Source organism: Pholis gunnellus, assembly GCF_910591455.1.
Source record: "Pholis gunnellus genome assembly, chromosome: 1".
NCBI classification, from domain to species: Eukaryota; Metazoa; Chordata; class Actinopteri; order Perciformes; family Pholidae; genus Pholis; species Pholis gunnellus.
This window is the reverse complement of record NC_136528.1, coordinates 24589083-24607253: the sequence shown is the minus strand read 5'-3', so window position 1 is coordinate 24607253 and position 18171 is coordinate 24589083. Positions and strand designations below refer to the sequence as shown.

At 39.6% G+C, this 18171-nt stretch overlaps 2 protein-coding genes and 1 pseudogene across 5 annotated transcripts; all 3 read right to left on the bottom strand.

The window, feature by feature from the left end:
* Nucleotides 1–10: 10 nt before the first annotated feature.
* Nucleotides 11–7225, bottom strand: LOC306699754 (LIM and senescent cell antigen-like-containing domain protein 1; the record flags this gene model as incomplete). 3 transcript variants are annotated; one of them, XM_079164473.1, is made up of 10 exons in its annotated part: nt 11–1119; nt 2211–2286; nt 2413–2461; nt 2575–2667; nt 3401–3551; nt 3670–3819; nt 4027–4147; nt 5645–5711; nt 5892–6048; nt 7031–7225. In XM_079164473.1, the coding sequence occupies 10 exons, from the start codon at nt 7057–7059 to the stop codon at nt 1005–1007; spliced, it is 1008 nt and encodes a 335-aa protein (XP_079020599.1). In that variant the 3' UTR covers nt 11–1004. The 3 variants fall into 3 exon arrangements, with proteins under 3 accessions (XP_079020599.1, XP_079020600.1, XP_079020601.1); XM_079164475.1 differs by having other exon boundaries at nt 999–1970; XM_079164474.1 differs by lacking the exon at nt 7031–7225 and having other exon boundaries at nt 4027–4118; nt 5892–5968.
* Nucleotides 7226–11069: 3844 nt separating this feature from the next.
* LOC306697189 (F-box/LRR-repeat protein 3-like) lies at nt 11070–12219 on the bottom strand (annotated as a pseudogene). Its single transcript has 3 exons — nt 12214–12219; nt 11967–12123; nt 11070–11605 (listed from the first exon to the last, which is right to left on the bottom strand). The product of its transcript is annotated as an F-box/LRR-repeat protein 3-like (transcript).
* A 3807-nt stretch (nt 12220–16026) lies between these two features.
* On the bottom strand, nt 16027–17871 carry txnl4b (thioredoxin-like 4B). Its single transcript, XM_079157533.1, has 3 exons — nt 17690–17871; nt 17432–17583; nt 16027–17001 (listed from the first exon to the last, which is right to left on the bottom strand). Exons 1-3 carry the CDS (start codon nt 17819–17821, stop codon nt 16836–16838), a joined length of 450 nt encoding a protein of 149 aa, XP_079013659.1. The 5' UTR covers nt 17822–17871; the 3' UTR covers nt 16027–16835.
* Nucleotides 17872–18171: the final 300 nt, after the last annotated feature.

Sequence of the window (18171 nt, the reverse complement as noted above, 5' to 3'; positions counted from 1 at the left end):
CCAAGCAAATATATTTATTGTGTAGCACAACACATTTTTTCTAAATACATTTGCCAGTTTACAAACAGCCCGAGCAATGTGCTGACTCATTAATGATATATACCGAAATCAAGACAGTACTATACAGTAAGGATATTTTGTGGTGTTTCTAATCATGTTAGCACCCAAATGATATATTTTCTTCCAACTCACTGTGGATGTTTTCTCACATTGGAAAAATCATCAGTCATGGAGTAATTATCTGAATAAAATATTTAACTGTTGAGCCAGGCTGATAGAGTAGTGACAAGAGGCACAAGTTCATTCATTTATTATATTAACCCTAACCAGTTGATTCATTAACACTTAACGGTTTGTATATGAGCCCTGCTCCAGGTAATGGCTCATTGCTAAGTATGTAATTTATTGATCCATGTTAGCAAGAGTAGAAACTGTTACAATATCCTAAAGAGCATAGTGGTTACTTTAAATATTCATACTGAGGTATAAAAGCTCAAACGGTGAAAAGGCTGGAATTCTGCTTTCAGTCTAATTGAGATGCATATAATATGGCATAACTATCACAACTGCATGTCTCATTTGAACCATTATTTGCATTTTAAGACACATAGTTCATATATTCAAGGCACACGTTATTCAATATAATGTCAAACAATCTTCAAATTGAAAAAATTAAATTTAGACAGTTTTTGGCAATCATGCTCATGGCAAAGTTATAATAAACTGGGACACCACATCTCTTCTATGATAAAAACTTATCTGGACAATTTAGGAATGTTAAAAAAAAACAAAAAAACATTTGCATATAGAAGGGGAAACAAGTAATGTGCTAACAGGCACCGTTATGACAACTCCACAGTGATATAGATGCATATTTTAAATGGATCCCAGATTTAAATGAATAATATTGATGTACTGGTACAACTCTGGGTCCTTGTGTTGGTATGCAGCAGTTCATAGCAGACAGCGGGAACACTTCCAGGTTTGTTTGGCTGTAAAGCAGCTCACTTGCGTCCCAAGGACTCAGCCAGCTTCTTCAGCCTTTTCTTGAGCTCCAGAGGAAACTTTTCATAGCACTTTTTACAAACAGGCTTCATGTCAAACTCTACAAACTTGTTCCTGCAAAGAAGGAAAGAAAGACTCTGTCAAAACTTAATCTACCTGCATTATTCTCAATATCAACAAAATAGTAGATAGATAAATAGTATCAACACTGCAGGTTAAAATGTGCCCAAAGTCACAATCTCCTAACTTTAAATTATGTTAGCATGAGGGCCATACTTTTAGGAGGCAACACCCCATCTTCAGACATGGAATCATGGAAACCTTTGAAATTATCATCCAGCTTTGTCCTTTAGTGAAACACGAGTTATCTCATTCAAACCAAAAAAACAAAGTTTGAGGAAAGCTTAAGTTTCTTATAAATAGAGCTGAAACTGTTAGTAGATAAAGTGCTTATAGTTAATTGACGGATTCATTGTTTGAGTCGATATTTTCAAGCAAAACTGACAAATAGGCGCACTGCAAATATAGAAAATACATGCAAATAGCAAAAACACACACGCAAATGGATAAATCAACTTCACCAACATGAAAGAATATGCACATAATTGAGTCAAACTTAAGTTTGATATGAATGTATACTTCAGAGGTTTCGGCACAAACTCCATTAACGCATAACAATTGCAGGGTGTCGGTTTATACCTTACACATTAAAGACAAATAATGACATCATGCCATACTGTCACAAACATGGAACACCACAGAAAAAGAGGAAGGCAGAGACGGCACCAACCAAGGACGGAGTGGTGAGTTGTCAAGATTAATAACTCTACAGACACACAGCAGGATTTTTCTTGCGGTCTTTGGCATCGCGCTCACGTCGAGCCAGGCGACGTTTCAGCTCCTCTGGCATGCGGTCATAGCAGTGCTTGCACACCGGCTTCAGGTCAATTTCAACAAACTTATCTCTGAGTAACCACAGAAGTGAAGTGAAGCATGTAAGAGGAGGATTGGGAGGGAAAAGAGCCAAAGAGGGAAGAGTAGTAGCAGGAAAGTGAAATACGCACAGACAAGTGGTAACACTGACCCTAAAGTACGTGTTAAGTAAGAGTGTTTCAACAAAATTGAGAGGAAATATCAGTATTGTACACGATTAGTTAGTAAAAAGAAGCTAAAAATGAGAGCTTTTATTGAGCAACATCACTTACTTGAGAGTGAGTTTCGTGTTGCAGGTGGAGCATGAGAAACAACTGACACACCAGGCCTTGTTGAGAGCAGACACCACTGAGGGGGTCACGGGAGAAAAAGAAGCGACATGGCGAACATTCAACTGTTGTATGTTCCAGCAACATCTTCAGGAAATTACATTCAAACACAGCCCTGAAGATGAGATATCATATTGATACTCACCATCGCCTTCAATCACACGGTTGCAGTGATAGCACACATCGCCAAAGAGCTTTAAACAAAATAAAGGTTTAATGTATTTTTTTTGTTTAAGTAAGCATTGCTAATATTATGTCTGTCATGTCCTCCAAAGCCACCGTTTTACTTGGCTCTTCTGTTTCTTACCTGGTTATAATGAGTCTCACAGTAGGCCAACCCCTTCCTTTCATAATGCCGATGACCGAGGAAAGGCTTCTCACACTTGGCGCACACAAAATGCTGTAAACAAAAACAAATGTTGTTGAGGGAGAAGGGGGGGGGGGGGGCTCCTAATGTAGGCATATGAAACTGACTAGAGGAGCAGTTGACAACACAACATGAATAATACATGAGCATTATAGGAATATGTTTACTTAGTTTGTAACTTTTGAAAACATTTCTGACTTGACCTGTGGTGAAGTATTGCTGTTGTTTTTGTTTTTTAAATCACCAGTGTGGTGTCCCACAGTGTTTTTAAAATAGCTCTACTTTTCTGATGACTGCGCAATAAAAGTTCCTGAAGTGGTGTTAGATACTAAATTAATTTCAGCAAATGACTGTATTTAGCATTAAATTGACTACTATACACTGTTGATAGTCTGGAGCTTTTTTGAACAGTATAAGCTTCAGCAGCCTCCAGACAGACAGACGCACAACTTGATCTGCTGCGCTCTGCCTCAAGGAGAAACAATCTTTTTACTGCCTCGAATTAGCTCAATAACATTGTTTTGGTACTGAAGTTGTTTATTCAATTAATTAAAATGTTCCTGTACATAAGTAACTACATTTGAAATTCATGAAAGCGACTCAATAAAAATAATAATGTCCTTATCAGTTACACTTGCCTGTCCTTATTACCCTACTTTCCATGCAAATACCAACTCATGAACACGGTAAAATATGGTCACAATTCCTAAAGTGCCTATATAACGTATCCAGTGCATCATAAGTCGTCTCCTTCTTTTGGACAAACCTCCACATGCCACTGCTTGCCCATGGCATTGACAACACGGCCCTCGATGGGTCTCCTACAGGCACCACAGATCGGTACGCCCATCTTATCATGGCAGGGCAAACAGAAGAGCTCTCCCTTCAGCTCCCTGGCTTCAGCTGTCAATTCCTTCCTGTGGGCACAGAAACATTAAAACACTTTCGACGATCATTTTTCGTGACGTCTGGAATACATTCTCATGTGTGTACTGCTTTCTGTGCTTAACAGTGAGGCGGAGAGGTAAGACTCACCCACAGTTGTTGCAGTTGAAGTGGTCTGGGTGATAGGGGTCGTTCTTAAAGATCAGCGGTTGCTCTTCAATGATGGCATGGCACTTCTGGCAGATGTACTTGCCCAGGCCACGAGCTTTCTCGCGGTTATGGCAAGGGCGACACAGGTGCCTGAGGAGAACCAAATTTAGGGGTGTCAAGAAAGTGCGACAAGCATAATGTAACGTTTTGACATACTCTGTCACAGCTGCTCAAAATTCCAGTATTTGTTAGAACGCAAACTCGAGAGAGTCAGCAGCTTGACACGCGTGCAACAACCGGTTTTACAGGCTGTCACAGGGTCTCCGTAATAAGACTGTAATAAGACGGGATGCTCACCTGCCAGCATTTTTGACAAACCCCACGTCTGCAAGCACAGCCTGGCAAATGTCACAGCAGAAGCAGTCGGGGTGCCAACTATTGTTCATGGCCTTAATGACACGACCAATGATGAACTCCCCTGAGGGAAAGCCATAAGTGAGAGATCAGTTTGAGGCAAGTCTAAGTCCTTTTCAATATTTGTTGGGACTGGATGCCATCAGTATATCATACATATCATACACAAAATACATATTCATACATCCTCGTTCCTAATGAGCACAACCCTATGGAGTCCTGGTCTTACTTCAATGCACTATAGTGCTTCCTATAGTGTTCTCAAAGTGACACTTTGATGTTGAATGCATTTTAATCTTATCCATTTAATTTCATTAAGAGCATGTCTGTCTCTCCCTGGGCACAGTCAAGCAGTATTAAGATTAAGCTTACGTAGCACTAAAATGCATCTTGGGTGATCTAAACACACGTGGGAAGTTCTAAATAAAAAGTTGAACAAAAGTATGAATATATTTAAAGAGCAGTGAGGACACACTGGATATGGAGGTCAGGGATGCTAACATGCAAATGTACCACGGTTCAGTGGTTCCCAAACTGTGTGTGGAGATGTGGTGAAGGCCTGATGCTTTGCTTCTCGCTATGGAGCCGTTTATGAAAAGGTTTGTCAAATAAACGTAGACAACGATCCAAAAGCAGAATGGGGACCAACAGAAAGAATTTGTGACGTGAACACTGACGGCATTAAATTAAAGTTGAATCAGGATGTTTTAATGTGCTTGTGTCACGGCAAACCTTCAACACATAGAAATATAGACATTTCTCAATTCTAAGATTCTGCTTCGATGCAGTGACAGAACATTATCGGGAGCTTGGTTGTATTTCAGGTCAGTGTGAATCTTTGCTGTGTTTTGCTGTCATTTACTGTCACGCTTGTATCTCTCTTCTTTCTCTCCTCTACTCTACTCCTTTGATCTCTGCGTTACACCAAGGCTAAACTTACACACACCCCATGTTTGTTGCATATGCAAACAGGCTGAAATTAAATTGTTTATGTGCTGAGCAGGTATTGAAAAGATGCAATGTTTAATAATGCACTGTTGTAGTCTGATTTTCTTTTTTAAAACACTTTCTAAATAAAGTCCAGATTTATCTGACTGCTTGTATTAATTGATGAAAAGGCAGCCATGTGCAGTAAAATAGAAAATTGAGGATGCTACACATTGAGATGCATCGAGAATCGTTGATTCAAAGACGTAGACGTCCGAATCAAATCGAGTCATGAGGCTAGTGAAGATTTACCCCTCTTATATAAACCAACGCGAAACAACTGCATGGCAAGGGTTTCAAGTTCAACCGCACACAAGGTTCCAAAAAATCCAAAACAACTCCATCAAATAGGTTGTGACCAGAGAAGCAAAGTCTACTCTCAAATAATCACTCAAGAGCCACAGGAGATGCATTCTGGTACCCGTTATATCTCAATTAGATCTAGACATGGTCCGAAATACAAAATACTTTAATATTTACACAAAGTGTAGTCTCGTCTTTCTGGGGTCCACAAAACCCCACAAATACTAGCTCTGGACCGGCCTGAAATGAGTAAAGGCCCTATAACACTCACCACACTGGTGACAGCAAGGGGCAAAGAGCATCTGGAAGTCATGTTCACAATATTTTCTCCCTTCAAACTGTGAAGAGAAAGAGGATTGAGATTATTTCACTCAAGAGAAACATTCTCTACATTAAAAAAAATAAAAAATAAAAAAAGAGTACTGGACAATTCACCAGCACACTTGCAGCACATAAAGTACAGCTCATCAAAGTATTGATTTGTGAAACGGTTTACTGCGCCTGTTGGAGTGCACTACCTCATAAAAGAGTCCCTCTGGGAACTGCTGGAAACACTGGGCACACACAAAGCAGTGCTCATGGTACAGCTCCCCATTGCTGTTGACAATCTTCTCGGTCGCGGCAAAGCCACTCTTACATCGCTCACATGCTGCGCTGGCCAGGGCATTAGCAATGCTGTTTGCACGAGACAAGAAAATACACATTTAGTACATGACTTTCCCAGAGTCCCCGTCAAATGTCAGGCTGGTAATTGGGATGCAAGGCCGGACCAATGTTTATCATTTCACACATAACTCCAACATTAACGGCTGTGCTTGTTTTTAGCAGCTGTCACCATGGAGAGTGGCAAAATAATATGTGAATCAGTTTGGTCACTCACTAACACGATTACTCACTCCACAGCCATCTCCTAATTTAGTCAAGGAATAGAGGTAGTGACAGCTATAGCTGAATGACGATGTGCAGCCTTTCCTCTGCTCCAACACACACACAATTACTAACACATTGACAAATAATACACACACACACAGTTCAATGCTGTTCCACAACTTTCTGTCAGTAGGTCAGTAAAGTGTTAGGCCAATGCTGCCTGTTAAAACATAAATATGTTGTCTTAAGTTGCAAACTAAAACAATGCTAGCTCACATTACTCCAACCACACGTACTGTAATGTAATGTTGGTTCATCACTTTGGCCAGTAATGGTATTCCATGCAATAGTTGTTGTCTTTAAAAGATTAAAAGACTTCAAATCAATCAATGCTCATAACCTCAGTGATTAGAGTTACAGGGCGGTGAGTGCTAATAATTCGCATCATGTTGAGAATTTAAAAAACAACAGCTAACTAGCATGTCAATTGTATAGTTAGCTCCAATGTGGGGAAGAACACTACATAACATTATTTAACTAACGATAGCTGTAACATATCATAACAGGGAGGAAGCCTTTTAGCTGTTAGCGTGGACTAAATTATGAATTGATCATTCACATTGTTGCTGGTGCCTTTAATAAGTAGGTTGTATCAATTGTAGCTAACTTTGCCCCAATGGTAAGCTAATGTGACGTTAGCTTTAGCTTGCTGGCTGAAGTTAGCGGTTGTGAATGTTTGCTGCTAACCGCTAACGTTAGCTACAGAAGCTAATGAAAACAATCTTACCTGCCCGTCATTCCTGCCACCCCAAGCATCCCCTCTTAGCACGACAGTTTATAGAAATGTAGCTAATGAACTGACATGTATTGGTGTGCTAGTTCGCTTTAGCTGTGTTGACAAAGTTTTCAGGGTAAAGCAGACTCGTCCTGCGCCGTGTAGTCCCCTCCCAGTACACCCGTACCGTGCCCGAGTTGGCAGCGGCTTCAGGCCACCCCCTTGGGGAGGGTCTCTGGAAGTTTAACATCATTAGCTTTCTGCATCTGCTGCACCAAACTGCGCTTGACCTCATCATACTGAATCATAGGCTTAACAACAGCCCTATGCGAGGATCTGATGTATGGACAGAGCTGCTGGTTGACAGCTGAAGCAACACACACATATAGAATACACACATACAGAAACAATTGAATGCATATTTTGGCAAACAATGAAGAATGTTCCTGTGAGTGTTTCTGTACATACAAAGCTGTAATATCTGGACAGAGTTTTATGAAGCTCTATTCATAAAACGTACAAAACTGTGTTTGGAATAATGGAGAAATAATGTGGATTTGAGTAAAACCAGCCATCTGAGTTCATCAGCTCTTAGTCCACACCTGAAGTGCTACCAACATGTGGATTATCACTTAAATCCCAAGACTTGAAAACATAATTATTTGTGGGTGGAGCAGGAGACAGCACTCAAATTCTGTCTTGTATCAGATTGGAGCTGTCATTTGAATGGGTCCTCATGTTTACTGTCGTTTATATGCCTTCTTTGAAAGCACTCTGCTTGGAGGTAAGTCAGTATAAATGAAATGCACCTTGTATTGTATTACACACTATTCCCTTTCTCTATAATGGTAACATTTTGTCACAGGTGGGTTTGAAGCTTGATATACCCCTTTTCATTGGCATAAAGATAAAATGAGTTGACTCACAGTAATGCATTTACGCTATTTTTATTGGACAAATTTATACTTTGACAATAATTCAAACAAACATATGAAAAATATTTTATTTCCAAGTCTTTATAGATTTGAAATTCTAGCGGGGCGTCGCTCGGACGATGAAACGATTTGAAGGCAAATAATCAAACGATGAGCCAACTTCACCACATCTAGAATTCATTAAGGTCTACTGTGGACCACAATATTGTGAGGGTGTGGACATAATTCATTTTGAATGACTAATTTGATGTTTTCCACTCCCTCGAATAGTTTGTGACTGTTTTACTAAGAGTTAAAAAATACAAAATTGTGTGGACCATAATGGCACAGACAGATCAAACTCAGCTCAGCTCTCTTCAGACCTGTATCGTCTTCAAACAAGATAGCTGTGCAACACAAGCCCAACAAAAAAAAGAATGCTACAAGCTCATTAAACAACAATGTTTTCTATCGTTCAGGTGGAATATGGATTCAAACAGGCATTTTTGATGTGGCTATGAACTCGACTCAAATATTACAAGTCTTCAGGGAAGGTACAAGAGGTTACCTTCCAAAGAATCTTCTCAGTAATGTTAAACTAAAACAAGAAATTGTCACCAAAAGCTGCAGCTCATACTTGGCCTGTGATATTAAAATGAGTGTCTATAAGAACTGAATACTAATGCAGTTCCTTTTAACCAGCAGATGGCATGACTTTATAATTTCATAACAAAATGTAATGTACGTCAGTAAAGGATAAAGTCCTTGTTGACATTCAGACAGAAAACATAAAATTAAGACAGGATGGGTCCCCGTTAGTGGTTTACTGCAGAAGTATTAATGTGAAGTGACTTTGTTGTAATTAACATTTACAAACTAAATACACAATAAAAGGTTGAACATCAACCCTGTAGAACAAGTATCCATTATTAACTGATCATAATCATTTACAGGTCTCTTTCATTGCACAGTCAACCTTCATGAATCAACCTATACGACATCTAGCAACTATTATTCGTTCACTCTATTGCAACAAAACAATTGTGAGACTTAAATATTTAATTCTTACATTCAGGCAAACTTTCAGTCTGATCAACATTCGGCTGTCACACTGTCTTGTCTGTTATACATAAGCTCTGGTTTCTGGATGATGTGGCACTTGTTTTTTTGCAACAGATAAATATGACTTTGGACAATCTATGAAGCACCACCATCAATTTAAATTGTAATAATTGACCCTGTTGTAGGCCAGCCAGATGTTTCTGGTAGATGAAGACATTTCTCGCAAAATGCTGTTCTAACATTTGTAGCAATTATGTTATTCAATACATTTGAGCTAAATTCACATAGAGTAAAACAGTTTTTCATAGAAATATGTTTGTCAATTTATCATAATTTTAAACATGCTGCTGTGTTTACCGGACATAACTGTTGATAACAAACATAACTTAGAGTTTTTCCATGTATTAAAAGATCTGGCTGTCAACCAATTTGAGTTTCTTGCATGGCGACCCTTTCGGTGACTTCATTTACCTCCAAAGTGTGTTTAACAAATGTAAAAACTCTGTAAAAACTATTAGCATAGTGAATGATGCGGTCCGGCAGGTTTGGTTTGTCCCTTTCCCAAAAGGTTTATCTGTCAAAAATCTAACAATTTAATTTCTTAGAATAGAATAGAAAATAACTCCATAAAAAGCTTGCAAGAATGACTCATAGAATTGACAGCTTTAGTGACCAATATATCAAAATCAATTGGCTGCAAAATGCCTGAATGACATTGCAGCTCATCTTGGGGTCATTCATTAGAGTAAAAGTGCATAGGATTCAGTAAATATACAGATGATATCAGTTAGAATTTCTTCCTCCCATTTGGTTTGCAATATAACATTTTGATATTTACAATTTCAACAGGAACATGGGTAAGGCATCCAAAAATAAAGCTACTGTACATTACACACAGAAATGTCCAAATATAACCCTCTCCAGAGAGAAATAGAGATATAGATACATACAGACTAAGATGATTATGGCCAAAGTCACAGAATAGCACCGCCTTCACAAATAGCTGTACTTAGAAAAGGGGGAGATGGAAATGTCTTTAGCTTTGTCCATATCAAATCAGAGCACAGAATAAGAGACAGCTCTCTTTTTCTAAATAAGCTGCAGTGACTCAGAAACACATTCCAAGACATCCAATAACATGACGTAAGAGGTAGGAGTTGACACATGGATATGTGCTATGGCCTTTCTGACTGAGTCTTATGATCATCCATCCAGTCTATCACAAGCTTCACACTTGAGGGTGACTGTCCCCCTCATCATGAAATGTTTGTTATTCTTGTCTCAATGTGTCAATCTAAAAATGAAATCAGAAACCTTCCATGACAAAGGACGGGAATTGTGGTGATTTTGACTGAAATCACCAAAACATATTGGCTTATAATGGTGAACATCCTCATGCATGTACGATGCATTTTTACATCACACATAAAGACTATTTTCTAAACGTCCTGGTCTCAAAGACATTTTGCTTTCAGTGTAGTGATGACAATCTGTTAAAGGTGTCTGTATGTCAACTTGACTGAAATAAAACGTTGTATTGGAATGATTTGTACTTATGTCCATCTATGATATGACAACATGTTTATGCATCTGCCTGCACATAATGCAAAACAGGCTGTGTACAGCCCCAACCATTTTAAATTAATTCCGATTAATTCCCAGAACATTCCTGCTAATTCCTGTGGAAAAACTATTGGTGTTTTTTATCCCTTAATAAAGGGTTCAGAGAATAAGGTGCCGGATTCTGAGTGACAAGTCAAATACATTTAAATATACATATATACATATACATATAAATAAAACTTGTATAAATAGAATGGCATGGCAGATTTGAAATCAATGTTACACGTTTCGTCACATTAAATCTCAAGGTACAATTTCTTAATGTATTCAGGGAGAAAAACACAGACACACACAGGTGCCGGGGAAAGGGCCTTTCTCAAAAACAAAGATAAAAAAAGAAGAGGGCCGTCGCCAAAAAAATCAAATAAACTACTAGACAGACACTAACAAAAACCTGGGAACCAGACCCGACCCAAATGCTTTGATACCTCCCAGTGGATATCATAGAGCCCTTAGCGGTGATCTGGAACCAGTACCTCCTCCATGATGGATAGCTGTGTCAGTCTGTCGCCACACATCTTGACGAACTCCACGAAGGCGCTCCAGGACACTTCGCACGCTCCCAAACCGATGGCCGACAGCTGCGTGCAGCACCGGGCGACGTGGATCAGCTCCTCATCCAGCGGCCGCAGCCCGTTGGCACACACCACCAGCTCGATCAGACGCGGGCAGGTGAGCCCAACGCGACCCAGCACGTCTTTACTGACAGAGCGGCCGAAGTACAGATGCGTGACGGGAACTTAATCGCGAAAGAATGGACCAAACTCACCCTCACAGTGGAAGAAGTACATGATTAAGTTTAGGAGAGTGGCGCACCATGGCGTCCCAGCTGCTCTTCTTGATGGTGTGGAACTGTTGGCCAGGATTCTCCCTAACCACGTCGATGCGAGGTGCTCAAGGTGAACGTGCTTCTCGGAGGAGAGAGAAATGAGAAGCTCATCACTCAGTTCTCTCAGGCCGTGGCACTGATCAGCCACACACAGGATGCCTGGGATAAGAAGAAAAACTAATTAGGAGACAATAGATCTACACAACCTAATTAAGGCTCAGCAATGTCGGCCAACACTGTTCTATCTTCCAAAGCTGTTAGAATTATCTTCCAAGTCATTTTTGCTCTCTTTGTAAATTGCTGATAAATATGCTTTTCTATTTATTTTACTTCTACCATTCCCTCTCAAATTTGGCGTCCTGCTGCTGAAAACATTCCGGGGAGGGCTGATGTTACATCTACAAATGTCCCAACGTCAGCTATAATTGACCTTGATCAGTCAAATTCTTAACGATAATTAGTCAATCATTATTTATCCTTAACCTCCTTAATAGCTACCATTCCTTCTATTTATCAGTACCTGTAGGTGAAAGAAGAGGGCAACTGCTCATTTTCAGCAGTTTGAGGGTGTCACTGTTATTGGCCACCAGGTCTTGTACTGGTGTGTCATCAATCTTCAGGGAGGACACGAATTTGGAGTTGACAAAGACCACCGTCAGTTCTGAGAGGAAGTGAGACTATTGAACAGAGCGAAAGAGAAACATATTTATTCATCCCCAGACCATAGCTCTAAGTGCTCAATTTGACATGCAGACGTAGCTACCAACTACCATCTAGTTCAGTTATATATTTGCTTTGCTGCCCTCTGCAGTTGGCAAACATGTCTGCCATCATATCACCCTTGTGTGGATGTGTGTGCATCATTGTGCATGGGCTTGTAAAACACAAGATACAAACAAAACAGAAATCCATTCATCACAACGTTCTTCCAAAGCATCATTTGTGATCCACAACTCCACAGGTTACCTTGTAGATGCATGAATTAAAAAAACAAACGTGCAAATGTGCTGCCGTACCACTTTGTTTATGATTTATCTATCAAGATAAAGAGAAGATAAGAAAATAGGGCGAGTGTGATTTTTGAAAGACGCTCTCCAAGACATAAATAAAATCTGAATAAATTTGCAGAACCTATTTCATCAAAAGGCACATCTTCAGCTGCATGTCTTTGGACTTTAGGAGGAATCCAGAGAAAACCCACGCTGACACGTGGAGAAAGTGCAAACTCCAAGGGCCCCTCTTGCTGTGAGGCGATAGTAACCACAGTGCAGCCATGACAAGAATTGTATTCACATTTATTTTGCACAGCACAAAATGATGGTGTCTTCCTATTGTACTACCTCCCAGTCACACTTTGGGTTAACCCTATTAGAAACAAATGAAAGGTCCAACACAGACATCTACACTGCTCTTCTTTTCATCATTTAAACTCATTAAAACTAAACACAATGTCCTTCTCCTGCTGAGTGATGGGTACAATGTGTGATACAAACAGGGAGCTGCTCATGAAAAGGACTGCTGTACAGAAGTGATCAATAACTCTACAGGGTACAACATGCAAGGTTATGTTTAACTTCTCGTCTTTGTTTTCTCTCTCCCTCCTCTTTCTCTCTTCCAGGATACAGGGCCACACAGGACACTGACCTACTAACCAAATGTTGACACTGCTGATTCAACACAAACCATGCCATTTATTTTTCTTTTCAATGTCTACTCAGTAGTGTTCTCACAAAGGAATAATAAGGCTTTAATTATTCCCTTATCCCGTAAAATGAACGTTTAAATGTAAATATGTTTATATTTGTATTTTTACCACCACAATGAACCTCTTTGGGTGGTCAAGTGATGTAAAACACAGTCTAAGAGACAGAGCAATGTAAACATACAGCTATTCAGAGACGTCACAGAAATTCCCGATGTTACACTTGTTCAAATATTGTAGCATTAGGACACGCAGCAATGGGTCACGAGTCAGAATCGAACCTAAGACGTGGTAAAAGAACTCGGCCTACAAGCCTTTCATAATTTACTCTTTAAAAGGAAGTTTAGTGGCCCTTGCTGGGCAGTGATCTGTCTCCATCTCCTCCGACATGCTGCTGTCGATGCACTGGTTTTGGCTGGTCCTTGTGCTTTATCTGACAAACCCCGGAGAGGTGGAAGCTCAGTTTCCACGTCCCTGTACAACACCAGAGGCTAGAAACAACCAGACGTGTTGCCCCCTCTTCAATGGCTCTATTTGTGGCTCTAGTTCCAGAAGAGGAAAATGTGTAAAACTTCCTGAATTATACTCGGGAGCAGTGGACTACAGGGTAGGATGGCCTCGCTACTTCTTTCATTCAACTTGTGAGTGCTCGGGAAACTATGATGGCTTTGATTGTAGTCAGTGCCTCCCGGGCTGGAGAGGACCCCATTGTGAGGAACCGCACGTTATAGAGAGGAAAGACATAACAGATATGACTGATTCTGAGAGGGAGACCTTCTTCTCGAACCTGCACCAGGCGAAACAGAGCCTCAGCAGCCGGTATATGATCCTTAGAAGTAATGACACAACAGTGGAGGGGAACTATGAGTTTCACAACTCAACTGTCTATGATCTGTATATATGGATGCACTACTACGCAGCTAAGACTTCTACCCTCCATGACAGTCCTTCTGCACACATGGGCCCTGCTCTTGTCCCCTGGCACAGAGTGTTTCTACTTTTTATTGAAAGAGAGATGAGGGAGCTCACTGGGAATCAAGATTTCTACATTCCATACTGGGACTGGACCAGATCCGACCACCACTGCAACATCTGCACCAACAAGTACTTCGGGGCAGTTGACAGATATGGTCGTATAGGCAGTGCTTCCCACTTCTCAAACTGGACGGTGGGATATCATTTTTGTTCCTTTCCTGTGCTTTTTCTTCTTCTGACTTGTATAATGTATTCCTCTTTCTTTTCTCCACAGACCACATGTCCCTTTTATGGAAAAGCTAGTATAATCTGCAAACTCTCTAATGAGGGATATCCTAGGTATCTGATCCGCAACCCTGGAAAATATCGAAGCTACAAAACACTGCCAACCACCAAGGATGTTGAAGACACTCTGGCAATACCAGATTACGACACCCCTCCATATGACAGCAGCTCTAACAAAAGCTTCAGGAACACACTGGAAGGTATAATTCATACATACATATATATATATTATATTATATTATATATTCTATATATCAAATTTCTGACACAAGAATTTCAACTAACCATAATTTGTGCAAGTTATAATTCTAAAACATAAAGAAAACAAGAGAGTAAGATGTAAAAGAAGTGAAAATAGGGCGAGGAAACTCAAAATGCAATACTGTATCCTCCCAGGTTTTGAGATTCCCGATGATCCCCGACACTTGAATAGTTCTATGCACAACCTGGTGCACAACTACATGTTCGGCAGCATGACTCTGGTGTCTACCTCACCTAATGACCCCATATTCATGTTGCATCACAGCTTTGTTGACAAGTAGGTGTTGTATTTTTTGGTTAAGTGCTCAATTAAGGGTAAGTTCACCTTTTTAAAAGTCTATTTGAAACCAGTACTGACATGCGTGTGTGGGCATTAAAAGGGATATTGGCAGTGGTGGAATTTAGCTTAGTACATTTACTCAAGTACTGTATTTGAGTACGAATTTGAGGTACTTCTACTTACTCGAGTATCTCCATTTTATACAGCTTTATACTTTTACTACATCTCAGAGACAATGTTGTACTTTTCACTCCACGACACTTTTAATACCTTTTATGTGCAGTGAAATCCATGTATCTCGAAGACTTTGCATGTTTGTGATAAACTGAAGGTTCCTTTATGTTTTTCTGGTATCTTCCAGAGTAAGGTGTCTTAATATGAATTCCCTCTTCCTCCAGAGATTGTTTTGTTGGTCAGCCACGACAAAGGGACAGTAACACAAAGCCTGAATTTGGTATTAATATTTATTAATACCAAATATTATATTATATCTTATATCAAGTAGTATAAGACTACTTGATTTGTCATTTTCATACCGATACAATAAATATATGAAAATAAACGTTAATTAAATGGAAGAACTGTACAGTTTTGTGGAGGGAGAGATCTCTTTGAAGCTGGCATGGAAAGAAAGAATGATTACGAGACCAAAGACTGTTTCAGTGTGTTTGTTTAAAGACAAAGATGAAAAACATGTGAACCTATCCTTTGAACGTTAAAAACAAAGGTTTCCACCTTGTTCTGTGCTTAACATCACGCTGAGTTTAGTTCAATACATTCAGTTTGTTTAATGAGAATGATTAATGAAGGATTGTGACATTATTCTCTGTGTTGTGTGAACTGTTATCAGGATTTTCCAGGATTGGTTTAAGGACCACCCTAATGCTACCTACCCTGACAGTGATGAAGTAACTCCAGCCCAGAGAGCGAAGGCCTTCATGGCCCCCTTCTTCCCTCTACGCACCAATGACGGCTTCTGGGGCAAACCCATCCAAGACCTGGGTTACAGTTACAGGGAACACAGCCTCCCTCGCTCCGGAGCTGGGAGCAGACCAGCAAGATAAGGAGAAGAGACAGCGCACATTTTTTGAGAAATTTGAGTTATTGATTTGGACGATGTAATTGTGTATCACGATATAGCGATATATCATTTATTCACAATATGTTTCCATTGAAAGATGATGAATGACAGTATTCAATCATTGCAGCACTAGTATGGGCCACCAACCAAAGACAGATATTTTATATCAGCACAGCTTCAGATTTAGACAGGTGTGGTGTTGTATAATGGAGTGCTGCAATTACTTATTTCACTATTAATTCATTCATGAATTTATTTTATTGATTATTTAGTCAATTGTCCAGAAATTACACTCACTTGGCAGTTTTATTTAAACTGATACTCTGAGGGTTGTGATTAATGATGCTACATAAAATATAAACATTTATTATAAAAAACAGAGCATGTACATTGGATGAATTAATTGTATCTCACTGCTGATAATACAGCTCTTTTCCATGGGAAACATCAAGAAGACTGCATTTACACAAGGCATAATTTAAATCAGAATAAATTAGCAGAACCTATTTTATCAAAACGTATCTTCTCTATCAAACATGACGTGAGAATGGCTAAGAGCACATTGAAAAATTATGGAACAATCAAATTATTTTTCATTCATAAAGCATGTACTGCTGTTAATTTTCTAACCTACTCTTTTATTGTACAATTTGTAATTTGCCTTCTATATAAAAATGAACTCGACACACTTATTCAGACGGTTACTTGAATATCAAAGATATGTTTTTCAGTTCATCAGCTGTGGTTGATGACGCTCAGTGGGAAATCATTATGATCGTAAGGCCGCACAGTGGAGGTGTTGATTTTAAATCCCATGGTAGAGGAGATCATATTTGGGAATATTTCGAGGATCTATGGGACTCTGGACAATCATCTTCCCACGCATGGCCCCTCTGTATATGACCTCAATCAGATCCTTGAAATCTTGTTTGGTCTTGAAGCTGCCGACAAACTTGGTGTGATCTGGAGAGCTGAGAGAGAAAATAAGGTCAGTCAGACTCTTTTTGTTATTACAGTGTGTGCATCTGTTGTAGTTGTAAATATGCAAAACCAGCTTCTCAGGAGCTTTGGGGTGTGTACTGTTGGATAGAGGGAAACGTGATGGCCGTTTAACATAAACTACAACTTTTCCGATAATAAATGAAGTGTTTAGATATTGTTTTAAGCAAAAGTGCTAAAAACAATACATTTAAAGATGTCAACAAGCTCTGCAAGCTGTGATCTCTAACATTTTATAAACAATTACTAGATTGAAAACTAATCGACTAAACTTAATTGATGATGGAAATCGTCCATTCCAGCTCTATTGCTAAACGGTTTGACGCGGAGACTCGTACGTATAACATTGCACGTAAACATACACCAGACAACATTCAGCAAAGGTAACCTCCGGTCACTCACCCATAATCCACTTTCATGTGTTGTCCGTTGAAAAAGAAAACAATGGAGGGGATGTAACTGATGTCGAAGTATCTTGTGTAGACGGGAGCTTTATCCACATCAACAATGTAGATGGACGCCATGTTGCTCAAGTCATGGGCAGTTTTTGACAGCTAGGATGGACAGAAATGGACAAATTTGCAAAAGCCAAACAGTCGTGTGTCACTAACATTGAGCAGCCGTTTGATTGTTTGCATTAACGTTAATGATCCTACTTACAATCTCATCGAGCTGCAGACAAACAGAGTCTTCGTCTCTCCCAAACCTCAAAACCACGACTTTTTCTGCTACGCTTTTGATGACTTCATCTATGTCTTTTTTGCACGCTAATTTTGACAAAAATAAACTCATTTTCGAGGCTAAAGAAAGTTAGCTTCCCTTGTTGTGCTAACAGGCGGAAGTTACGTCATAAATGCTGTACGACGCTGTGAAGAATCCGTCTGGAAACTATATAAAATTATCAGTCGTGTAAAAATGGCTGTTGTAATTTATATCGACCAGTTACAGAGAATTAAAGAAGCCGTAGTGAGTAGAAATAGATTTGTGTTGACTAAAATATCGTGTCATCGTCAGCCAATGTTAAATAAACATGTAGAACCAGACAATCTGTAGCATGCGACCTAGTGGCGTTTCACTACGACACTTTATAGTGTGACACCGTTTGAACAACGTGACCTTCTCTTACATTTTTGTACAAGCAT